This window comes from Scomber japonicus, chromosome 3 (genome assembly GCF_027409825.1).
Source record: "Scomber japonicus isolate fScoJap1 chromosome 3, fScoJap1.pri, whole genome shotgun sequence".
Lineage (NCBI taxonomy): Eukaryota > Metazoa > Chordata > Actinopteri > Scombriformes > Scombridae > Scomber > Scomber japonicus.
Window position 1 is genome coordinate 20,078,716 of NC_070580.1, and position 27,364 is coordinate 20,106,079.

The window sequence follows — 27,364 nt, forward strand, 5'->3', positions numbered from 1 at the left end:
GGAAAGAAATGGTTCATTACAGGGTATGAAAGTTTAAAAGAGAGGTGACGGCACCATGTTTGTAACCCAGACCTCTATTTCCATGATAATCATCTGTGTCTCAGGCCTGAAGAGGCAGCGTTATTGTGTCACAACAAAACAAATAACCTCATAAGCACCTCTATAGCCAATTACCATCGACCTAATCAATCATATCTTTTATTGGCGTCATACCTCAAAAGCATAAATACAGAAGAAGGAATTCACACACATTCTCAGGCTCAGCTAATAAATAAAATAATGCAGATGTTTAATGCCTATATCACAGAACATCTTTAGTGCAGCCCTAACAGTCAGGATGCCAGAGAAGGTTGCAAATAAATAATTTATTTGTTCAAATGGTATTACATTTACCTTTCATTTCAACTATCAAATAAGATCAGTACTCAGTTATTTGAATTCTGTCAGTTCTGTCAAATGTATGACATAGAGGATATCCTAGAGAAGAGTTATCTGACAGAACAATAGGATTAAATGAGAAAAGCCTACATTACAAACAAGACAAAGAGAGATTGTCACAGAGAGACAATAATTTAGTCAGCAAGGAGCAAGAACAGCGCGATAGGGATCTTAATCGAGAGACCCCAGAGATCAGCATTTGACAGACAAGTCTCCAGTGATAAGGTCTATGGGTAGGATACAGTCTGTTTTCCTTTACAAGTTATACTAAAATGTGTGTGGAGAAAATGGTCAAGTCCTGTGTGGGTTAGAGATTGATCATTTGTTCTTCTCCTAAGGTGTCCTCTGGGTTCTTGTAGAAAACACTGCTTACCTCATTGGCCGCAGTGGATGACAGACAATCAAAGGCCATTTGTACTGTTAGTCTTGTAAAACTGATTTATGAAGGCAAAAGAATCTAAAGTAAGTGGGTGGTATGAGACAAAGCTACAGCTTCAACCTACTAGGAAAGGAATGAAAAAAGAAGAGGAGGAGGAATAGGAGGAGGAGGATGGAAAAAGAGGAAGATGAATGATGATTACCAAAAGTATAATATTAACTATATGTTGTGGTGTTATTGTTCAAATTAATGGTGAAACTATAGGATGCTTATCCATCATACAAAAAGGGCTACTCATATGTGACTGAAGATGGCACATTTTCTTTGTCGATAAGCCAAACAGTAGCACTATGAAGCAATATTTTTACAAAGTTTGTATGTAACACTCAAGAGGATATGACACGATACACATTAATGCCAATGCTTTTAGGCTATTTCACTAATTAAGAGTTAGTGGCATCAACGTGCCAAGAAAAAACAGCAATGCAACATCAGAACAAAACTGGTAGCAAGCAAACTTGGATGTTAACATTGCAGGGTTCAATTTCATTTTTGCAAATGTTTTATAAGAACATTTTACGAAGCCTCAAGGATTTACACAGGATTTACACAATGCATTTTGGTAAGCAACACACTGATTGTAAACATTGGTGTGTTTGTTTACTATTGAACTCCACAGGGCACCTTTAATCATCTTTGCCCATTAGAGGGCATGAGTACTTCAAAACAAGGTGATGGATACAGTGTTCTGACATATTGTCGACTTACACTTCCAGCAGAGAAAGTCTCACACAACCCTGCCATTTCTCAGTTTTTTGTTGTTGGTTTTGTTTTGGTCTCTGAGACTGTTTCATTATAGCCTCCAATTAACATCTGTAAAAGCTACTTTTTTACAAAAATTCCAATGTGCAGAGACTAGTCAGAATGAATATAAGATACATGTAGCTTGTGATCAATAGAATAACAGCAGTGGTCCTGATGGTTGGAACATAGCATACATGCAAAATCATAATAACTCATTTACAGCCCTTATGCAACATGAGTGATAAATTATGCAACTCTCTCATTTAGAAATTATGTCATTTGAATATTTGAATCCAAGAATGCTGTGGAAATATGCAGTTCAGCAAGGATAATGCTGCAGTAACCATAGTGTGGGCAACTACAACATTTTTCAGCATCAAAGGAGAAAAAAATAAGAGCCTGGAAAACACTTGGCCAGGTTGAAAAACCTTTCAAGGACAGTAAAACTGTACTCTACTTACAGTAGTCTGACAAAGTGACCTTCCCAAGTACAATGAACTGCCAAGAACAAATACAACATAGTGAAGACAGATATGGTGGCTACATTTGAAATCTATATAACATGCTCTTTTTCTCTATGCTTCTCTATTTTTGCATTCAAGATAAAACCTTTCTTAATATGCCCAAATCCTACAGGAATCTGTTCTGTCAGCTGAGACCATGAAGCGCGGATGGAGCCATTGGCATGCCAAACAGACAGACTTGCTTTGTTTTCATCTCTCTCAAGTGCTCTACTGAGAGGCTATATATAAACAGGTGCAGCACTCTCAGAACTAGCCATCTGTGCCGCTTCTTTGTACCCCAAAAAAAAAGAAAGTCAGAGACAAGTGTATGTGTTTGTGGACAGCTAGTACACACTGGGGCAGAAAACTACTGAAGCTATGATGCAATATAGACAATGAAGAGCTACTGTATGTACATGTATATGATCACATAATCAGACCTTCTAAAAATATCCAGCCAATGAAATCTTGCCTCACTTCCAACTTCCTCAAAACCACATCCAAGCTGCTTTTACTAGTTTCTTGGGCTTCTTCATAAAAGCAGAATCTAATTAAATACCTAAATGAGATACTAATGAACATTTTTCTTTATACAAAACTGCTTCCTCCTGCCATGCTGGCACTGCCAAACTCCTCTCTTTGCTCCTGAATCAGCATAACATCACTGCGTGGGTGAAAGGGAGAGAGGAGCAAGGCCAAACCGAAGCTGGAGTAGCAAATTATTCATGTAGAGTGCTTTAGCTTGTAAAGCAGTGCACGATGTGGGCAGTGTTTCTCCCACCTTTACACACACTGTGTAGAGAAATTCTAGTCAGTATAAAAGACTGAGTCTCTGTGCTTCTGACACAGGCCTTTAATGCACCCAAAACAGAGCAACCGATTCACTGAGGCAATCTCCTTCTACTTTTTAAACTGCCCACTGAAGAACAGCACTTCAACAGCCCAATATGTAGACATTAGACTACAGCTGAAACTACAATGTGACAAGTAATGAAAACAAAGAAAACAAGTTAATAGTTTCTCTAAATCTTTCTGTGTCGTTCAAGATGTTTTAACACTTATGAACTGTGGTGTGTGTGGGTCTAGTGTGTGTCTGTGTCTGTGTGTGTGTGTGTGTGTGTGTGTGTGGCACAGTTGTATGGCGGGCAGCAGGCTCAGCTTGTTGGTGAGATCATCTTGTTAGTGAATTGGTAACCTCATTAAATAGCAGGAGGCTAACTTGTCTGCCCAGTGGAGAGTGTACTTAACCTTGGCTCTGAAGTGTAACTCAGATACAGCTGACAACTCCACAAATTGAAATCCATCAATTACATTCGGAGCCTTTAGTATCTGTTTTTATCAACTGCTGCATGCCATTAGTCAACAGAGGTGACATCCAGCATCATGTCTCTAAATGTCACTTAACCTATAACCAATCGATTTATCGCATCTAATCAAAATCTCAATACATCATTTGTAAGATTTCACATTTGACCCTTTAGCAGAGCTGAGTGGTAAGAAGAAAAGCTAAAGTCAGCTGAACTCACTGTCCCGTACAACAAAGTTACAACCTTGGCTTTGGCTACAGCCCTCTCTAATGTCCTCAATTAGTCATGGCTACTGTTTATCTATTATGTGACTGTGAAAGTGAATAATTGAATATTGGCCCTACACATATGCAGCATAATGAAAAATGTTGCAAACACAACCAAATACAGAAAAATGTTAAGCTCATAAAATACATTAGAGATTTTGTTATATTGGTGAACATGTTTCCTTAATTTATGTTTTTTATTTATTTGCACATTTTTCTTAATCGTGTCATGTTATTTTACAGTTCTATTCATTTTATAGTAATTTCATGGAAATTATTCATCTTTAAAACATTTGGTGCAAATAAGAATAAGAATAAAAATAAGTGTTAAGTTTTTAACAGCCAACACTGAATTTCAGTGTGTTGTTTTGTGTGTTAAACAATATATTAGCATATATGGTTGTTTCAGTAATTTCCTAAAGGTAACTGCTGTGTAACTGTTAATTCTCAGAACATTTATTTGAAAGGCTTAAAAGTGTCATTTGATAGTATTCAGGCAATGCTCTTAGTATAGAGAGAAAAGCACCTAATATGCTAATATGTAGTTGAACACACAAAATATTTTCTGTTAACAACTGTTAAGAATTTCTGCATATTGACAAATCTACTGAGTGAGTAACCAATTGAACACTTTCTTCTGGTACCAAATTGTACCACTCTCTCTGTAAAATGACCTAAAAACTTGCCTTTGAATACCAATTTCCAGAATAAAATTAAAGGACCCGTAAAACAAAGTGTCACTTGTTAAACTCTCTGGACAAAATATTTTATAAACATTTTGGGGCTGCTGTTTATTTCACCGTTGTACATCTCTGCAGAGGATATTATACCATTTAACCAGAAAATTACCATAAACACTGCAGCTCGACACTGGTTCGACCACAATGTTTGAGTTGTAAAATGGAACAGCTGGAGAAAAATTGGTATATTTGACACAATAGCAAATATGAATTCTGTTTTGGGGATTTTTCACATTTCAGTTGACAAAGCACGCAATGAAGTTGAAAGAGCCATTAGAGAGTTAACCTAATTCTAGCATAAGTAGATACTGTGAGCACTGACAGTATAGTGATGATCCATCCAATCAGCTCACATCCGGAAAAGCTGCCCTTTCACTGTCAAAATAATGAGAGATTGAACACAACAGGTTACCACAAGGAAAAGGTCAGTGAGATTGATCCCATTCTCATAGATTGATCCCACTCTCAGATGAGCTTGCTGAGACATTATAGCCCTGATCATTCACACAGTGTGTGTGTGTGTGTGTGTGTGTGTGTGTGTGTGTCTGTCTGTGTGTCTGTGTGTCTGTGTGTGTGTATGTGTGTGTGTGTGTGTGTGTGTGTGTGTGTGTGCAACCTCAAAAGGCACATGGAAATATGTGCAGAACTGCGCATGTGTGTCTGCATGTGCAGTTGTGGCTGGGTATAAATTCACCAAATTATGTAATGCAGCGCACTTACAGAACCATGAAGGGAAGTATATTAATTATCCAGACTGCAAACCCCAAATGACAACCGAGGCTAAAAGCAGGTACGGTATGTGAAGCCTCATCTGAAGCACTCAGATGAGGCTTCTTGGTGGTTCATTTGATTAATGAATGTAGCATCTTGGATTAAAATCCGACCATGTTTACTGTCTCCCTCAATTTGGAAGGATCCAATAAAGGCCAAAACTTGCTTAGATTTAATAGGGCACCCCCCTGGTTATAAAAGGTGTTCTCGAAAACACTATACTGAAAAAAGAGGCATCTTGCACAGAGCAGGAAAAAGTAAATTGCCATCTCGTGTCATCTTCTGCTAATCAGTCAACTAAAGACTTAAAGTTAAACTCACAATACAGTACAAGACTCCAGATATAATAGTAACATATACACGTTTTTTTTTAAATGTCTGAAATTGGTTGAATGTACTAAAGCGCCAAACAAAGATCCAATATGTTTCTTTATTGATAACTAGCAGTTATTTAATTATAGACAGATGAAACGTTTTTCCTCAAATGAACATGACTTAACAATGTCACTTATTTGTTCTAAAACTGGCTCTTGGTACACCAAATGTAATAAACAACATGTTCATGTGAGGCAGTACATTACAAGTCTAGTGTTTTGGTTATGTTAGTGACCTTATTTGTCATGCTTTCTTGAATAATATTAAGTGGTGATTGTCAGATGTCTGCATAAATTTAAAAGTCCTAGTGGATCTTTGAAGCCAGTGACTCCACCTTTTCTAGCTGGAAAGCAGCTATGTACAGTCTCTCTTGAATAGATCGAGGAGGGGGGGGATTGGAAGCATTTCCTTTGGGTGGAGGTCACACCCACATAGTGGACTCTATGATCAAACTTTAAAATATTATAATGCATGTCACACTTTTTTCTCTATCAGGCTTATATCAAACATCACATTGCAGCATTACAGCTCCACACAGAATACTGATTACAAATTACAAGCACCTCTCTATAGTTGGATCTATGCAATGAATGCAACAATGCACAAAATTAATATTTAGAAGAAAATGTGCAGTGATAATAGACCTGCTGAGGGATTGTGACTGAGAAAAGCTTTTACACTTCCTACCTATGGAGGGCGCCAGAGAGTGCAGAATTTCATAGAGAGACATGGAGTCCCGTGGGAGCATACACACCCACAGAATAACATGAACACAGAGCTGAAAAATAGTCAGATTCATGCTAAATATTGCACTTAGTGTGGGCTGCATATTTAACACCAGCCTTTCTAACATCATCTTAGCCTTTATTGCAAGCACAGTTGGTGGTGACATTCGCAACCCCCGTCCGCCCTGTCCTACTTTACTTCTGCATGCACCCGGACATGGCACCAATATATTTTGATATTCTGTGTACGAACACGTGCAGGGACATACTGTGTGTAGCCTCAGTATTCCCTGCTAACTGTCAGTCAACTCACAGCAAGATCTGTCCCCCGTGCAGTTTCTCTGCCAGGAACCAGACCACAAGCTGTGAGCATGAAATGTCAGCTGCCATTAAAAGTATTCACATACCTCACTAGGATATAATATTTCAGGTACTCATCACCAGGACTGAAATAAGGTTCACTTTAGACATTTCACATTATCAGACTTTCAAGAAACACAGGTTTGAAATGTTAAATGTTGGTGTTTTATAGCATCCTGTAGTCACAGGAGTGGAGGATAAATCATAATATATAATGAGTAGTGTGAGCAAATAATGAAGGATGCTAAATGAAAAGCTAAGATGTAGTTTGCATGCCAGAGTAGAAAACATAAAAACAAATACAAACCTTGTGAGGAAAATGAGCCATTAAAGCAGGACTGCAGCAGTGCATGTCTACATTAAGCATATGCAGCAACACTGTCACACATGTACACAAGTGTAATTCTCCCTCATCAAGTTTTACTTCTAAATGTAAAACTTTGTCTTTTCTCCTTCTTACATTCATTATCCCAAATTAATTCAACGGCTGCTTCCACATCCCTCACAACAGTCCTAGTCATTACCTAAGTGTGAACTATTTTTGCACAACAAAAGCAAAAGCAATGCCCATGTCAACACTTAAAGTGGGAACAAAGATCTGAATTAAAGAGAAGAACTGTGTAACTGCAAAAGTAGAAATCACCATAATAATCCTTCACGTTCGGTGTCTCACAGAGATTAATGAGCCATACGATGGAGGAGGTTATAATTAATTCGTAATAAGCGAAGGTCAGAGGAGCAGAGGTGAATTATTAAGTACTACGTGCACAAGGGCTCACTGCCAAGCAGGTGTGAACGGGGTGAGTTTAAGGTGAGTGGGGAAATATGTCATGCACAGTTTGGCGCCCAAACACACGGGCACACACACATATTTGATAGCAGTTAAGGAGCACAAGAACATCCAAACCCACAGCATGTAAAGTACAGAAGCAGAAATGATGTGTGCTGCAGCAATAGTCAGTTTTAATTCATTCTGAATAAAATCCACTGACTAACTAACCTTACTCACTGTATTAAATCCTATTTTCAGTGCAGTAATATTGCTAATAAGAATCAAAGATCAGCAGAGCCCCGCAGTGTATCAAACCCATAGCCCTTTAATCCACTGTATCCATTTCTATTATTCACTGTCTGAATGAACAGTGGTTTAAGTCTACCAAGTGCACAGTGCGAAGCGTGAGCGAGCACATGTCACAGCAGTGTGCCAGGCTGTGCCACGCCGTACCACGACTGTGACAGGTCAGCAAGAGTCAGCAGGTATATAGGTCAATCCCCTGGGACTCCTTCAATGGGGACACGTGGTCAGGCCTGTGGATTAGTGAGGAAATGAAGGATCATCCACTGAGTAAGCAGGACCCAACCACAGTCACAGCCACTCATATACAGTTCAACCCACTGCATTAAAGATGAATATACAACATACAGGAAGACGATCGTCAGAAGGAGTTTTGCAGTATTGCAACATCTCCACAGTATTCTGAATGAAATAGCAAATTCGACTCCTCTAACCACAGGGTCACTGGTTTTCACACACAAGTCGTTTACTGAGTTGAAACCGAAATTATTTTTACTAGAATAAAAACAAATCATCTGGTAACAACATCAATCTAAGCAAGGCCACAAAGTACAAAGAATCTTGTCTCAGTGAATAGCTATTTCTGTTGTCTGTTACTTGAAACAAGATCACTTGATAAAACTGTGGGAGGCACTGAAAGCACCTACAAAGTAAAATAACTTCTACATGTAAACACATTACACAACCAAGTCCAACCTCCACTGGCTGTGTCCAGCTCTAATCTACATAAAAGCATATTTCATATAATAATCAAATCTGATTGAATCCCTTACTATGCAACCTTGTTTACATTGGAATAACATTCAAAAATAGCTAAGTTGCTAAACATTTTAAGAGTCTTTAGCATCACTATCAATTCTGTAAGGCAAAGTAGTGGTTTGAGCTTTTGACCCCGCCATCACTGACTGCCCACATGCAATATAACCTTATTCATAATATTTACAGTGCCTGTCATGTGCAATAACTGTATAAGTGTAAGCCACATGCAATGTCTACTATTTGAAAATTGCAAGTGCAATATTATAAGCTCAAGAAAATGGAGTGCTGCTGCTTTTTAATATTTCTTTATAGATTGTTTTTTAAATATATTTTCTAATGCACAATTTACAATTTTAGTTACATATTTGTACTGCATCTTTTTTTATTTTATACCTTGATGTGTGGTTTGTTAATCTTTCAGGGCTGCAAAACAAATGTTGTACTGGAAACGTGTAAGAACAATAAATGTGGGTTAGGGTTAGGGTTAGGGTTGTACTCAGAACTCGGGGGGGGGGGGGGGGGGGCGGGGGGGGGGGGGGACTTTGACACAGAATAGCGTAATGAAACATCATTCAAGTCGGAAACTCAGCCAAGAGCCATCTAGCCCGAGTTTGTCAACAGAAACACGCCTGATGTCACAGCAACACGTCATCACAATGAACAGAAAGCAGAATGACCTTTTCATCAATTTTGTGTTTTCATCAATGTGGTGTGTGTGTGTGTGTGGTGAAATGTGATGTAACCACTTTGTAGTTGCCATTTCTGTTCAGTTGATTCGTGCTTGAGAAAAGTCTTTGTGAACGTGTGGTACAAAGCTACTCTTCCCACTCTCTACTCTCCTACACTGTTACTGTCTTTCAGACAAGCTCTGTTTTAAAGGTACAGTGAAGATACTGGTATTATATAAAAGGACCAAAGGCATCCATTGGTCCCAACCATATCATGCTAGCTTGTCAGAAGGGGGCTAAATAACACTCCAGAGTCAGGCTTGACCTCTCACCTCCAGATTTCTGAATGAAAATGTAGTATGAAGTAGTTATTATAGAAGTTATTTGAACTTATTATAAAAATGGTGTAATATTTCTGCATACTAGCACCCCTAAACAGTCCTGGCACTGCATAAATTGGGTCTCCATAGTATCCAAGTCACTGTAGTGACCTCATTTTTTAAAAACTTGAGCTCACTGTATATATAAATGACTTATTGTGTCACAGCCTCATGAAACTACAAACTACAGACCTAGATCATTCAGAGGATGTATGGTTTTCTTGGGTATAAGAGGGTTTCTGAACAATTTACACTATACAAATGTTCACCATACCATAAGGGGTCAGAAATGGTAAAATTTTGCACCAAATCTGGTATCAACCCCAAAATTGCTGCAATAACTTTAGAGACCTAATTAAGCATGGAGTTGACCATCATTTACGACCTTATACAAAATTTGAATAGGCACGTAACCAAAACACAATGTTTATTACAGTTTTATTACTAGAAAAAAACAGACAGACAGAGCTGAGCTCAAATTAATCTTCAGGTTCCCAGCTTTCAGATGACGTACACCACTTTTATACTGTTGACCTGCTATACCCCCCTAAAGATCCCGTCCCCCCAAAAAATGGGTCTGTGTTAGGGGGTGGGGGTGGGAGACTTTAAAGTGTGATAATCTGTTACAGTAGAATGCTGTAGAATAGCCTGACGCACCAGATGGTTTCTTACACAAAAGCATCTGAGAAGTCATCCATGGAATCTGTTTGAAAAAGAGCAGGCACTTTAAAAAAATACTCCCCAGGTGATTGCATGAACCATCTATGTTGTGATCTCATGTTTCTCATCCAGTTGCCTCACAACGTAAGCTGTAGTGTTGTGTTGGAATGAAATCCTGCATGTACACTTTGCTGCAGGTGTCCATGTTTTCCCAAGCATTTAGATTGAAAGTTGGGAATACATGCTTACAATGATAATGCTAACATTTAGATTTTTAGCAGGTTTTAATAATAGCTAATTTTCTAATCAGCACTAAGAACTATTCAAAGTTTGATCTGACGATTTTTGCTAAATGAAAAGTAATTAAGATTCACCCTTCAACTAAATGTCATGGCAATCCATTCAATAGTTGTTAAGATATAGATTTTAGCAGCTGTCTAGTATACGACCATTGACTACCCATATAGTAATGTTGCCAGCATGGATAAAAAGATATGTATAAACAAATTAATGATGATTAATAAAAAATAAAAAAAAATCTCACACTCGAATATTACACAACTAATGTGAACAAATAAGCACATTACCATTACAAGATGTTTATAGTAGAAGATCAAAATTTCAAACAGGTCCAGTCTAGATATGAAATAATTTCCCTGTGAGTAGGACCCACAGTTTCTTCAGCAGTTTTTGTTGCTACAGGACAACAGTGTGTCATCTGCCATTAAGTGAGTGTGTCTCTGCTTTACCTCCAGGGACAATCTGGTACAGGGTCAGGTCATGTTTTCTGTTTTTTATTTACGTATTCTGTCTGTTTCTTTTTATTTCAACAGAAACTACAGGTACCCACTTTTTGCACACAGGCCAGTTGTTGAGTGCCCCACCTCAGTAGGTTGCTCCTGATACATATATAAGACACTGCAAAACACCAATTAAAGTAATGCCACATGAACATTTTGTCCTAAAAGTGTGATTCTAACCTCACATATTCTTGCTGTCATGTCACAGACACAGACTTGTGAATGATATTTTAACCTTATTTGCTTAATGTTTAACCGTTTTTAATTGTTAACAAAATCTGAATTTAACTGAAATAAAATGACAAAATCTTAAATATAATTTGGAATTGTGTAAAATTTTTCACTGAAGAAACAACCAAATATCACCCTAAAAACACCCAAGAGCTCTCTAAAACCACAAAAATATAGGAGACAATTTCAAAACTATAACTTCAAGTGACAAACACAAAAAATACCCCAAAACGTCTGCATACTTTTTCTGCAAAATTAATTTAATTCAACAGAGTGAGACCAAATTACAGACACAACTTTTGAACCCTACATGAATACATTTTTCATATATAATGCTATGTTATATGTTTTTTATTTCCTATTTCCTGCATACTATGAGTATGATATTATTATAGCACCCTATAGAATATACTGTATACTGAACTACCATGCAACTACCAGAATATAATAACCCCAATCCATCGCTTCCACCACATCTAAGTATGACTAAATCTTGAAGGGAGATTCTGTGGAGCCACGTCCCCCATTGCTTAAAGAAGTGAAGTCTTTACTAGAGGACAAGAACAATCCAATATCCATCTTCACACACTTAAGAACTTGTAAGACAGTACTTAAAGAAGTTCTGGCTGTTCTGAAGGCAAAGTGTGTTTGGCTCTTCCCTTCTCTGTTTTTTTTTTCAGTGGTAAGCCTTTTAGCCCAGCTCTGCTAATTTTCCCTGAGAATATTCAAGGTGAATTGCAGTATTTATCCCTCTGCAGTCTTGTTTAAAAAGCAGCAGGCAGCAACACACAGCTCTGCTTACTTTACTCTCTCTTTGGTCAAACTGTTTAATGCAGTCAATATAATAAGAAATCTTTGATGTTTCTTATTTTCTACTACCTACTGCCTACTTCATTGACTTCACAATCATATCTCCTGGCTCATTCACGGTTCTCTACCTTTGCAGGCTTTAATAAGACAGAGAATTGTATCGTGGCTGAATAAGTTGTTGTCAGATGTATGCACTAGTCAATAAGCGTATGGGCTGTCAGCAGCAACGTATAGAGTATGAGTGATGCTATGGGTAGTTTGCTCCCTCCCATGGAAACACAGTAAGATTCAAGAGTAAGATTTGCATTTTGCAAAACTCCTTCAAAAGCAAAATAAAGGCAACGGCAAAACAAAAGTCAAACCTCTAAGCATTCATCTACTTTTCGAAATGTTAATCTTTACAACCAAACAAACCGATTTTACACTGCGGTAGGCAGCCAGGCCTAAACAAGACGTGTCTTGTCACATATGTCTGCCCCAGGACAAGTTAATCAGGTTGCCTCCTCACACCCAGTTTATTTTAGATGAGTTTCTAGTACTCCTGGCAGGCAAATCTATAGCTAGCAGCCAAGCAAATACAATTTGTGTATGTCGCATTTATCTTTCAGACTCAAGCTGCAACCTATCAAGAGAGCCTGGTCAGATGACACCTTTATTGACACCAGCAAAAATATATGACTACTAATACTGAACTAGTCTTTCAGACATTTTGTTCCTTGCAGCTGCATACATGTACTACTTGGTTAACAAGTCTATATGGAAGTACGGGCATCAACATCCTGTTTGAAAGTGTGTGACTTGCTCATATGGGACATATGAGTAGTCAGGAAATGCCTGATAACTGACCGATTGACTAGTTTTCTGCAAGATTAATATTCTTTAAAAACCTTGAAAATATGAAAGATGTCTAATCTTAAATTCCCCCTCCACTCAAAAATATGTTTGTTGTCTTGTCACTTCAGTTGGATGTTTAAGCTTCACTGTGCAGAATAATGTATGTGCAGAGTTTAAAAGACGGTTTTCACATTCATCCGCTTATGGGGACAAAGTTTTGTCTGTGTTCATCAACAATCAACAATCTGAGTTTGTCTCAGATCTAGGTATTCAACTTACACAAGTGTAATGTGGAAACTTAAAGCCTCCAGTGCACAAAAACTGAAATTGGATTTTTAGTAAAGGAGGAGGCATCTTGTGTCCAGCAGTTAAACTTTTGAAATGAATAATATTTGTATATTCCTGTTTTTTAATGAGGGGAAAAGAGGAGATGTAATGGAGATTTTTGTAAAGGAATTTTAACAAGGGTAATTTAACTTTTTTGTTGAAAAACCAAATCAGACACAATTTATTACTCCGAGCAGAGGACTTTTTGATGTATTAAAACATGACTGGAGGGGATCTTTAAATATTTCTGTATAACGTTAAATATTCATTACTTAATGAACATCCTCAAGTATTATTTAATAAGAGTTTAAAACTGAATGCTAATCTGCTTCACCAGAACTGTGTGGGTCGTCTAATCAGATTTGACTGACAGTTGCCCAGCAACATGAGCAAACATCCCACAGCTGTCATCACATTTGATTCAGTTGTTGCTAAATCATGATGGTTGCACTGAAATTCATAAAGTCACGTTTTCCAAATGTGTCCTGCCCGCTACAGAAATCTCACATGTGAAATAACCAAAACTGTTCTTACTATGGCAGAAAATATTGATAAATAATAATGTGTTCATGTACAGCTCCACCACTCGTAGTAAGGTGCTGACACATTTGCTCAAGAGAAAGTTCATTCAAAGACAAGCTGGCTGCCAAATTGGGGTTGTCTAATATATCATTTGAACATCATCTCAAGCTAGCAAGGGGGAAATAAAGCTTTTTACTAAAAATACGGGACTACTATTAACTTCAAGAGGCTGACAGGTCCAGAAGAAATATATTTCATTTCATTTCTTTGTGCATCATTTTACCCATTGGAGTTGCTAATGGAAGGATGAAAAGGGTGGCACACCATGTGATAAGTTGTAAGTCATTGTGGAGACACAGATAGCAAAGTTTAATATAGTAGATTGATTTCTTCACTGCTTCATGTTAAAAGTATATTTCATTCATTGGTCTAAAAAGCACAAGGATCAGCATTCCAGCATTCAAAACAGTGACTAATATTAAAGAGTGTGTGTTGGTTTGTGAAATAAGGTGTTTATAAGGTAAACGACAGTGACCAAGTGAACCCATTAGGAATGGTTGTTGTGTCACACCCCCAGCAGTAAACTGCTCTAGCAGTGTCTTCATTAATGGAGGCAGTGGGAGGACCATCTCTGTGGCTGAGTGTAATGGTGCTCTTGCTGCTTTTGCTATTGATGTTATTATTGTGAGGTTGCTTTATAGAGCAGCAGTCAGACCCTGATCTGATCATCTCGACTGCTGCCCGACAGCTGCAGCACTGAGAAGATTAGTAAGGGGTTAAATGTAATATCTTAGTGATCAGTGAGCTTTATCTCTTTCATTTTGTCTCTCAATCTCCTGTTCCCTTTCATTATAGCTCACCCTCTATCGGGTGTGTGTGTTGTTTTTGGTTTTTTTTCCTGGTGTGTGCTCCCCTGACATACAACCACACGTCTCTGTTCTATAATCTCACATTTGTGTCGCCAGCCTTTTAGTATTTGCAGCCTCTAAGCGCAGCGCGCACACTCAACTAACCCCCTCCTTCGCTCCTAATGCCAGCATTAGGGAGTAGTCGCATGCCTGAGGTGCTTCGGGGAAAAGCGAGCGGGAGCACCGTTGAGGCGGGTGAAATGATGTGTTAAGACAGGAGGTTCCAGTAGCAGGGGTGGGAGGCTCCAGCCCACCTTTGTGGCTCTGACAGCAAGGATAGACACGGCACAGCCATGGGCCCCTGGAGCATTGCTAAAGCTCGTTAGCATAGCCACCAGGCCTTGAAGATGATGAGTTCTGAAGAGGTGATTAAGCCAATGCTGAGGTCCCTTGTAGGATTCAAAGCACATTCACTCACAAGGTAGGAGAGGAAGGGCATTTGGAGATAGAGCTGCAGAAAAAGACTGGGGATGGGTGGCTGGGTGGCGGAGTAATTCAAGTTCAATATGGTCACTGTGCTTCTCAGATAGTCATTCATCAAAAGAGCTGATATTGCTGCAGGTGCAGGCAGGGCTTGGAACAGGTTGAGGTTGACCTCAAAGACATGTCATGAAAAATGAACACTTGTGGTGCACAAAGGTTTAGTGGAATAAGGCACATACAATGATACAATGCAATACCCATGCCAAAAGGTGCTTGTAGCTGTAGATTTTCCTCTCACCTATTTCTCTCCTATTTCCTGTCACTCTCAGGTTTAGAATCAGGCAAAACAGATTTCAAAAATCTTCAAAAGCACAAAAGATAAGACTTGTGCTTTTTCATAGAATGGGACCTTTGCCTCTGGATCCCTCAGCAGATCTTTTTAGTTGAAGTGTACGCAACTCCAGCTCAGTCTGAGCCCACAGACTGCTGCCAAACACAAAGGTCCCAGAAATGTGGCATTTAAGCCTCCAAACCAGGGAGCCATCTGTGCTGGGTGCCATATAATCTCAACAGGAAGCAGTCATTGATGTACATCACATCATTTTCCTGTCACACTGCAGCACAGTCATTTTATCAGGGTGTCCTCTGTGACGCATGGATTTTGGGGTAAGCATGAATCATGTAATTTTAACTTAGTGTGTGTCTTTAGGAATACAGGATTTAGGTGGAAAACCTGTGTTTCTTTACGGTCCCTTCAAACACTAATATATTTATCAGACAAAGTCAAAATGACATTGTCTTAGTTTAATCACTCAACAAGGCTTACTAGTCTCAGATGGCACTTATTTGTGTGGGTGGATCTTTACAAGGGTGTGTTGGGGTTAAGCACCGTACTCAAGGGGATCACTACACTCCCTCAACACGGATTAGAAACACTTTCAACTATTAGCTTCTTCTATGAGACTCCCCACACTCACACAACACACACACATAGAAAAACACCCCTCGCTCTGTCTCTGTCTCTTTTTGTTTGCATCTGTATCACCTCTTATAAATACGCTGTCTTATTATGTGCAGGGGTTTTAAAATGCTCGCCCTGCTGTTGCTTGCTAAATCAACAGAGCGCAGACTGAATCAAGAGGGCTGAGTACCCCTGTTGCAATGTCAACTGCGAGCGATTCAACCAGAAGTAATTGCCAATTCAATCAATGTGTCAACAGCGAGCAGTCTCCAACTAAGGCATGTAGACAGGAGGAAGAGGGATGCAAAAAGGAGGGAGAAGAGCACTGAAACGTGCAATGAGGAGGCGGGTGCTTGTGTACATCCATCCTGTCTACAACTGAAACAAGAGAGACAAGGGAGCAAAACAACTACGGCGTCACATTAAATAATGACATGTCAAGGGGCAGATTTTATGTGTCTGGCATGTCACCTAAATCTGTATAATGTAAGAGAACTACATAACATTTGAGTAAGAGCAGAAATAAAGTAGGGTACAAGAAAAATATTTCTAAATATTCCATTCCTGCTTCTGGTATAACTGCAATCTTTCAGAGAGGCGAGTTGGGATCACAGAGTTCGCCCATTTAATACATTTGAAATAAGAGAACAGGAGGGTGAAGTATAATATTGTTAGTGGACGTCCTTATGAGAGTGTGTATGTGGGCGTGTGCAGGACTGGGACATTTCTTACTTTTAAGAGAACCAGATGGAACCATTAGCATTAGCCGAAATGGTGGTCAATATATGAATTGTTAAAATTACAAGAAAATGCATTTATGGGTAATCATCATCATCTTTTTATTTATTTACTCAGTTGTCAGACAGTAATTTGTATATCTATATTGATTTGATAGCATTATTGTTGTCTTTATCAAGCATTTGGTTGTACTAAAAGACCCTCTTGGAGTCAATTTTCCCAGAAATTTACATTGAATGATTTTAGGCCTGTCTTTTAGCATTAGCATTAGCTAATCACAGCTAACCATAAACTGTAGCAGCAGCTAGCACTAGGGTCAGCTCCACCTTCCAGTCCAAATATGTTCACTACAGACTCCAAAAATCCAAGATGTCGATGGTCAAATCATTAAACTCAAAGCTTTAAAATGGCAGACTACAAACCAATGACTAACATCACAGTGACTATGTCCATATTTTTTAGAGTCTATGATTCCAATACAATACCACAGTGAACTGACAGATTGCGATACCTTGTGATTAGATTAGTCATGTTCCAGTGGGTTTGAAACATGCATGTGTAAGATGCATGTGTGCATGTGAATCTGAACACAGCACCAGTACTATTTGTGCGCTGGCTTGCACATAGTACATGCAGCACAAAGATATATGGAAGTGTTAAATGAAGGCCAGCGGCTGATTGGGGCCTGGTGGGTGTTTGAATCTGTGATGGTGTACCATCATCAGTTTTGGAGCAGCCAAGCTAAGCATGGCAGACTTGTATGCATGATGCCAGCAGCCATCTGGCTTTGGAAGGAACTCCTGAGGGAGACACAGACTGGCGCCAACCTTCAGAAAACACTTCCAGCATGTTTGAGAATGACAATGACATGTACATCTATACTGTAGCTCTGTGTGAGAGCAGCGTCTGTGCTCCCGCGGAGCTGTGGCACATTCACAAATACATGTTCTACATATGTTCGGCATCACTGTGTGCCTGATGTATCTTCAAGGTCACTGCAGTCTCGGGCAATTTGTAATACTGAATGGATAAATAAAGATTTATAGAATTTCTATCAAGAATTTTTATAATTTATGATACAGCTTTAATCTGTGTACAGCTCTTACTAGCTGTTGGGTATTAGTGATTCTTTAGATGAATTTTTAAAGTCTAAAAGTTTTTAAAGGGTACATTTTGCGCTACACAATGTGTTATCTGCAATTTCTCATTACTGCATTTCATCATGTGCAAACCACATACAGTATTTACCTGCATACTGTGTTCCAGGCACATAAAACTGGGCCAATATAAAGTTATTGCAGACGGTGTTACAGACGGTTAAAAGGTTTCTCTTTGCACAGTGGCTGACTGTAATTGTTTTTTCACAGCTGAGCATATTACAGAATGAGAGTGCTCTGGTGTGTGTGTGCGTGCGTGTGCGTGCGTGCGTGTGTCTGCAGATGTGTGTTGATAGCTTTACCATACACAATGATGTGTTCTAAATGTGAAATTGAAAATGTGCAATTATGAGTTAGTTATTTAAACGCTGGCCTTATTTCAGCTTGTTATTGGCAGATCAAGCCTTTGTGACCAGAGCCAGGATAGACCACAGCTTACCGAACACATCACCTAACAATGCTAATATTAAACCTCTTTTTCTGATCCACCTTAATATTGTAGCGGATGATAGGGAATCAGTCTTCGGAGAAGCTGAGAAGACTGTAAGAATGTCATAAGAAGAATAAGTCAGCCATGAACAAACAGAGCAACTTTATATTAAGCAGTCTTAAAGCTACCCTTACCTTTGTTACATTTTTACACATTTTTTTGTTTAGGTTAAAATGCTATTAATAAGGTAATTGCACTCTAAAGTGTTAGAGAGATCCCCCAGGCATAGAAACTCATCATTATTCCATTCTTATAATATTCTGTGAAAACTCTGACCAATCATATCATTTGGTCTGAATGATATGATTGGCCGAGCGACCTGCCTGTTTTCCCCTTCCGCATTATGTAATCACACGCGCACCCCCATCTGGAAGAGAGTCTGTTGTGGATCCACAGAGATAGCCGTAAACAGACAGTAGCGACTGACAATGACCGACAAAAGCGGGCCACGGCTTCCACCTCCAGCCGCTCCCACAGTGAAAAAGAAAACTATATCAGAAACTATTGCAGTGCGCGTTCAGGGAGGGGGGAAGGGAGTGCGGGGGTGGGACATAGGAGGGAGGAGGAGTTTCTTCTGTTCAAGTTTTTTCAAAGTGCTGTGTGAAATGCAAGAAAGGTAAGAGTCGCTTTAAGAAAATGTCTGGTATGAGGGAGAACATGTTCTGAAAAAGTAACTAGACTTTTTAATACATTTAAGTACATTATTTGATTCCCTAAGAAATCTTATCTGATTAAGTCTAAAAGACAACCTGCTACAGTCTAACAATACAAATGTGCTGTTAAACTAACATGCAGCTGCACGTGTTTATTTCTCTTCTCGTCCACACACACATTGACCTTATCTGACACGAACGCAGCTCTTTCTCGCTGCTTCACACTGCATGAACTATTTATAATGTTCCCCCTCATTGAATTATTGATGAGCCATGTTTTCTGTTTATATACACTTTTTCTACAGTTCTGGGAGAAATTAATTTCTTTCACAAACAATCCACTCAGAGCTAGTCTCGCTATAAACAGTGGGCACGCTTCTATAACATAATAATAATAGGCTAGTCAGATCAGTATGCTTGCCCAACTGTGGGAATAAAATGTATGGGAAAACTGGTGCAGAAGAAACATGAAGAATGAACTAACACTTGGCATGCACTTTGCCATATCTGCCTCACAGGACTGTAGTATCCTGTGCTGGCGGAAAGAGATGCAGAGTAACAGAATGATTCAGGGATGAGGATTGACGTGCAGTATACTGTAAATCAGATTGAGCCGCAGACACTCCAGTGAAAACATTTTATGTTCTATTTATAACCATACTCTGGGGAAAAGACAATGACACAAGGTTGGTTTTAATCTCCTTGAGAATCGTAATGGGGGGAGAAAACAGTCCCAGAACTTACTCAGAGCCACACATGACTTTCAGTGCTAATTGATGTGAAATATTGTAAAACGTAACAAACAGTTGGCTTCCTCTCCCTCATTACCTCTGATTCTCACTCTTCTTCCTCCTCCTCCTTCTTAATCTCTCACCTCTCTGCTTTCTGTCCTCGTCCGTTCTTCCATCCGTCCTCACACAGAGCCGCTAGCACTCGGTGTCTCATCACAGATTAAAGGGGTTGGATTTATTTTTATGTGATACAGTTCACCCTAATTTGCTCACAATTAATTATGCATTGTGTCATTCATGAGTTGAGAAAAAATTTATTTTCATGAATATTTCCAACATTTTTCTGATTTCCACAAGCTATAAATATTTTTTCTTTTTAAATCCTCCCTACTATTACAGAAAATTTGATACAGGATGTGATGAGCCATTACCAATGATGCTTTAGGGGGTCATTATGTTTCCAATCAATATTTCAGAATGTTATATGGTAATGATTTGTGTCAATTTGTAGAGATTTGAGAGAAAAAACTAATTTATTGCTGTTTTTTAAATAACTTTAATTACTTTGGCACGTAATCAGCATTTGGGTTTTCTCCACATTTGCGTTGTCACTTTCTATTAGTGGAAGCATTTCCTGAGCTGTTACCACCACATAAGGAATGTAAACGGTTTCTTCCTCCAGTGAGAAAAACAGTATTTTGGATACTTGAGGACATATGATCCTCATCAAAATCAGTGCAGTGTGTAGAATTTAATGATATCTAGCAGAACAGACGTGGTAGAAATGGAGTATAATATTCATAAGTATGTTTTATTTAGTGTATAATCACCTGAAAATAAGAATCGTTGTCTTTTCATTACCTTGCAATGAGCCCTTTATATCTACATAGGGAGCAGGTCTTTTTTCACAGAGGCCGCCTTGTTTTCACGACTTTCTACTGCTGAGAACGGACAAACCAAACACCGACTCTAGAGAGAGCCTTTCACATTTATTGCAAATTTCGTGGCCACTTTACGTTCTCCTACATGTTAAGAAGGGGCACGGGGGTATTTGGTTGGTTACAAACTGCAACCTCACTGCTATGCCACTAAATCCTACACGGTGCTTATTTAAAACGTGGCTGCTGCCTTTAAAAAGATCTTGTTGTTTTTTAAAGCAATTTTCCAGGCAAGGAGGCTTAAATGTTTTCACCTCTAATAGTGCTATAGAGCTTCTTTTTTTTTTTTTTTTTAATTTTAACATCAACAAATTGCATGAAAATACCAAAAACAAATTCTTCTGTCTCATTAACATGATTTTTCTCTTCAGCCAATGTCTTACATAACTTATTCCTCAGTGATATAGAGCTCCACTGTTGTCCAAATACTATTAAAAACACATTAAATTAGCCACATAGGGCCTGATTAACAAAAGGTTTGCATGTGTAAAAACTTGTGTAAACGTAAAGACATCATCCACAAAAAATGTGCAAGCTTATCTACTAACATCAGCATCTTTCAAATGTGCAAGATAATACACGCTGTCCATTTAGTACGTATGCCTTAATGAATATGCAATGTGGGGCGTTTTTACCCCAGTGTACAAAAATACAGGGAGGAGAAAATGCAAATATGTTATTTAGCACACGCATTGTGATTTACCAAACATGAAGGTAATTTTGCCAACGGTAACTGTGTCTATAAATAATATGTTTGACGGGCAGGTATTAACCGGCTGCACGCTGAGCACAGATGACTTCTGTTACTGTGTTGAGGAGGAGACGGAGGCACAATGACAGAATAAACAGAGAAGAGGATTTTTTCCACCCATGTTAATATTTGAGGAGTGGAATATTTTGTGGTTTTACTAACAGAATTGACATTGTCACAAATACTCTCCCATATGGTGTTTTTTTCTCGTAACATTTTTTTTGCTGTAACTCAATATGTTTATTAACCTCTTCCACTAGAACCTGTAATTCCATGGGATCAAATTTCATTTCACGCTTACGTGGTTTCTGCTCATCCAAACTCTCCATTAAGACACGCAAAACCCTCATTTAAATACTGCTGTCTGTACCCTTTATTTGAGATCTTTGTAAATCAGGCACATAGTGTATTTCCACTGATTGACCATTGTAGTTTATTTTGAGAAAATCCCACTTACCGCACCAGTTCTGCAAAAACTGTATTCTCTAAAGCTTGTCTCTGGAGCTCCAGCAAGAACAGGCTGTTTTGTGTCTGATAAGTGCCCCCGTCTTCTGATCGGAGACTGATTTCTGAGTGACGTACACCCAGGCCAACCACAGGTAATGAATTTTAGCCTACTATAAGGTAAAACCAGGGCTCTGAGTGACATACACTGGTATATTGTGATGGCCATGTGATTTACCAGACCAGTGGCAATTTGAAGAAACAATGCAACTACACACTTGTCACTGCCTTCATCAAAACAGGGAGGGATGATCACGATTCTGTCTGCAACAAGTAGGAAAAGACAGAGAAACAGTAGCGTTTGCAGAGATTAGGCGAGGATGATGAGGATGAATGTTCCAAACTGTAGAAATCAAGCTGAGAAAACGAAGTTCAAAGTACAAAGCCTCACACCATGTCCAAATGGTTCTAGTCTGCTCTGGAACGACCCATCTGCCTGCTCTCATGCAATGAAAACAAAAAGTATTCTCCGTTTTGGAAAGAGGGCACCTGATGCTAGATTGAGTTGTGGAGAGTACCCAGCAGAGAAAAGGCACAACACACCTAATAACAGAGACTCGCAAAAACAGCAGTCTGAAAGTTTTTGTAGACTTGCAGCATCTCAGCAGCCAAGTTTGAAAGGGGCGCCTGACAAACAAATGATCTATCTGTTTCCATAGCGATCTATGAATGGCCTGTGCCAATGCCTGTGACAGCCAGATGCCTGGGAAGACAAGGCTTGCCCATAAAAAGGCCAGCGCTCTGCAAAAAGCCTGTTATTACTGCAATCATTCAATTGGACTTGATTTGCATAATTGAACTCTGTTATTGCCTGGCTCTGGAAGCCTATGCAAGTCCATGCCCTTACCAGCTGGACTCCCACCATGACAAAGGACAAGGGCAAACTTAAGGGAGGTACATAGCCTCAACTGACCCCTGGATGTGACTAATCTATATTAAGATTATCCATCAAATTGAACTTGATAGGACTCTGTTTCCTGTGGATTGGTCATATATTTCTGTGCAGCTCCAGGGTAGAAGGCACACTGATGAAGTGAGTCACAGCCCGGACTTCACTCAGCTAACTAAATGAAAGGCCCTGACAGAGCAGAACAGAGCAGGTCCTGAGTGAAAAATACAGAAAGAGAAAGGCAGGAGAAAGGAAAAAACGCAGAACAATCACAGGCGCACATAAAGCCTACTGTGTACAAGCTGTATACAGAACCTGCCAACTGTCCAAAATTCTTGTGCAGAAACGCTCTTTTACACACATGCTTTATGTTTTAGATTTTGAAAGTTATTTTTTGATCTATTTGTATTAAAGAATCAAAAGCACAATAATGGACCATTCTTCAAAAATACTAATAAACAATTCAACCAGTGTAGAAATAAAGCAAGCAATACCTCAGAGATGAGGCAAATAGAGGCAATTGTTGGTCATGCGACAGTACCTGAAGCCAAATACTTGATTCATGCACACAGGAGTCCTCTAAAATGCAGCTATTCACTCCAAGACCAGACAGCCCAAATTGATAATAACACAACCCATTCGACTGCATTATGACACAGCATTTTTCACAGAAACACATCAATAAATCATTTCATTTAGCGAATCGATGGTCTGCAAGCCGTCACAGACCAGTTGACACTTTGTCACACACATTTGAAAGCCAAGCATATCAAATCACAAGTCTTACCTCGACTAGGTGTGGAGTGGGGTTGAATCCACACATGTTGCACACTAAGGAGTGGCACTGTGTGCAGGTGTTGTAGTTGGGTTGTTCTGCTGCGTTGCCTACATTAAGGTTTGTCTTACAGAGAGGACAACAAGATGTAGGTTTAGAGGAGTCTGGAGGAGCAGGCTGTTGATGCTGCTGAGGAGGGCCTCGAGGCCCCTGATGTGTAGGCTGAGGTCCTGAGGGTTTACCTGCCCCAGGTCCTGGACCGGGAGGTCCTCCTGGTTTAGGGGCTGGTTTTGGGGGCTGTTGTTGGGGTTGAGTAGTCTCAGATATAAGAGTGCTGGCTTGGTTAAGGAGAGAAGCACCAAAGCCAAATAACTTCCCAAAAGTCTGCTCTGGAGGTGGGGGCTGTCGTGATGGAGAGCTCCCCGCGCTTCGTGTCTGGTCCTGGCGGGGTTGCTGGGGTTGGTGGGCAGGGGAGCTGCGAGACAGATCAGGCTGGGATGGAGCCTTGGCAATGCCAGGGAGAGGGACTGCCCCCGGGGGGAGTCTTACTTGTTGCTGACCTGGGCCAGCTGGACCAGTCTGTTTGGTAGGGCCAGGTACAGGATGGGCCTGTGCTGGAGGCTGCGTCTGAGGAGGGGTCTGTGTCTGATGTGTAGGGAGAGTCAGAGCATCAGGTTTGAGTTCTGGTTTGGCCGCATGAGAAGGAGAGTGTATCTGCTGCTGACTCTTGGAGCGTGGTGTGGTCATATCCATCCCTAAAGCTCTCTGCATCTGACAGTTGAGACATAGCCACTCTTGCACCTATGAAGGTAAAAGATAAAAAAACAAAACAACAACAAAGATCATGAGCTACAGTATTGAAAATGACTGTAATTAACAAATAGGGTTAATAGGTTGAGTTAACAGGGCTATTGCAGATGACACAAATATGGGTTAATTATAGGTTGAACTCCAAATATCTTTAAACAGAGTTACAGAGATGGGTGTGGTGTTTCCATATTCTCCCTGCACTCCACTTTCTTTTCACAGTCCAAAGAAGATGAACTGGGTGTGAATGTGAACATACTGTAAGTGTGTTGGTCTGTTTATGTGATGGACTGGCTGCCTTCCCTTCCCCGCATCCAATGCATGCTGGGACAGGCTCAAGCCCACCCTGAATAGGAAAATTGGTGTATGTAAAATGACTGAACGAAAGAATAATTATGAATGATATAAAATATCTTGCTGAGGAGGGATTTAAGTGTCCCTGTGCCTCCGCATGGGCATTTATTGGTAAACATTACTTACCCACAAACAAATGTGAGGAAATAAATGTGACAGATGGGGTGAACTCTGGACTTGTTAAATAAATCATGGCTGCCCCTGATTTGGTTAGCTTCCCTCATGTCTTTTCTGTGTGTCTCTCCTCTTTTTTGCTTTCTCTTGCATTTCCTCTCATTACACAACATGTTCCCTTGCTCATTAAAATCCTCCCACCATTCTCCTCTAGTTTCTCCAGCTGTTGTCATTTCCTTTATGTCTTTCCTCTCCCGTCTTCTCTCTTGTTCTCTCTCTGTTCCATATAGGTGCAAGGTGCATGAGAAGGGGAAAGTCAGAAAGAGGCCCTAGTGATGGCACATGGCCATACGTGGTAATTGGCATCCTGGTGCTTTGACAGCTGCCACACTATTGAAGCTGTCTTGGACTTGTGGCCATTACATAATGCCTTAATACATTATAAATGCAGTCAGAGAAAGGTTGTGTAAGGGTTAGAAGTGGGTTGGAAGTGGGTTGGAGGTTTGGGGCACACAGAGTTAAGTGGGTGGGCTAAGCGCCATCTTTTTTCCTGCATACCATAATGTCAAAATTCCCTTCAAACCTGTAAAGGTGGATTCATAAAGATTTTTGTTACATGTAGCTTCAGCTGATTTTAATACTATTAATTTTTAGTACTCAGAGCTGTCGAGGCAAAAACTGAAAATGCACAAAGATCTCCCCACTGCTTTGGAGTCAAATGTCTCTGTAAGCCTGTGGCCAGAGATTGATTAACACACACACACACACACACACACACAGACACACACACACACACACACACACACACACACACACACACACACACACAAACGGCACATACACTCACACACATACACATGCTATCTGTGTAATTCAGTTAAATGGACAATATGATTCTAATGTTATTTTTAAGGCCTATATTCAAACCATTGTCTATAAAGGACAATATAATACTACACTACTATTTTAACAAGCAACACTGTTTTATTATATATAATCAAAACCTAATTGTATTTCACTGTATCAAATAGTATTGATGGCAAATTTAAAAGGGACAGTTGCACTCTGTGTAATTGTGATTGTATACTAAATGTATGCTGCTATCATATTTCTTTATTAGGTTTTAATTACAAAATGGTATTGTCTGTTTCATAGCTAAATCCAGTGTTATGAAAGTGTTTCACACATGCTAGCAAGTTAGTTGTCAGCTCACAGTTAACAGCTAACAGTAGTATGACCCATCAGATTTAAAGTGTGGTATTGCTCTACATATTTCAAGGCGCTGACTCACTGCTGTGCTTCAGACTTTTAGCAGTAAACGCTGCTTAAACAAAAGCTTTACCCCAGATGATATCATCTCATTCTGCTGCAGCCTGATACTCTACTCTGACTAACCATTTCTTTCACTTGATTATTCATTAATATTTTTTCTCTATTTGACTTGCTGAGAAAATTGAAATGTGGGCAGTGATTCATAGATGTGGAACTTGGGTAATTGTTCTGCTGGTTGAAGTCCTTGTGGCAGTGACGTAGAAATGATGTGTTCAGTACACTTTGACATCATCATTAGGTGTGATCTGAACAAGCCTACTTCCAGTCGGCTGACTCATTATCCACATCTTTGATTTGTTCAGCAATTTAAATAGATGCCTGATGTTGTCGTCACTGGAGAAACAAATGGCTAGTCAGAGGTTAAAGAGGCAGGATTAAGAAATAGGGACCCTCTTCCCTAAACAGCTGGCTATCTACCCAGCTACATTAATGAAAAATATTAACTGATAAACAGACACAACCATGAGGAGATTGACACAGCTATAGAACTCCTAACAGCTTTTAAAACAGCACGTTAGAGTTACATTTCGCCATGAAATATGTTGGTTATTTTTGCAAAGGCAAAATATGACAAAATAACCCTCCCAGTCATCAGCTAACATAAACATGAATGTAGCTAGGTAGTTTTTTAGTTGTTTAAGGAAGATGGTCCCCATTCTTAATTATGCCTACAAATGTCTGATTGGTCAATTGTTTCTCCAACTGTGGACACAACATGAGACCCATTTCAATCTGCTGGGGTAAGCTGAATTAATGGAGAAAAATTAAATGGCAATTTATTCTGACTACCAGGATGAAACTCTCAGCTGGGGGATTGAACAAGTGCTGGACATTCACATCCTTAGAAAACTGAAATTCAAGCCAAGTTAATACGTTTTTTATGATACATTTTTAACCATGACATTTTTCTTATATTGATATTGTTTTCGTATTTTTGACCACAATCTCAGTATATACAGTATGTATTGAAATATTTTCATTGAAAATTGTGATGTTTGCTGCTCTAAAGTGTTAATCAGTCTATCTGTCTTCCAGTAATTCTCAGTCATCAGTCAGTCAGTAAGTCGGTATAGACAACGTAATTCACAAGCTCAGCAGCATTCTT

At 39.4% G+C, this 27,364-nt stretch overlaps 1 protein-coding gene across 1 annotated transcript in view; it reads right to left on the reverse strand.

The window, feature by feature from the left end:
• Positions 1 to 27,364, reverse strand: part of bsnb (bassoon (presynaptic cytomatrix protein) b) — a 64,765-nt gene that overhangs the window by 18,055 nt on the left and 19,346 nt on the right. Inside the window, exon 3 of the mRNA XM_053316390.1 lies at positions 23,665 to 24,453. Coding sequence (XP_053172365.1) covers positions 23,665 to 24,453 — 789 coding nt within the window. The remainder of the gene's footprint in view (positions 1 to 23,664; positions 24,454 to 27,364) is intronic.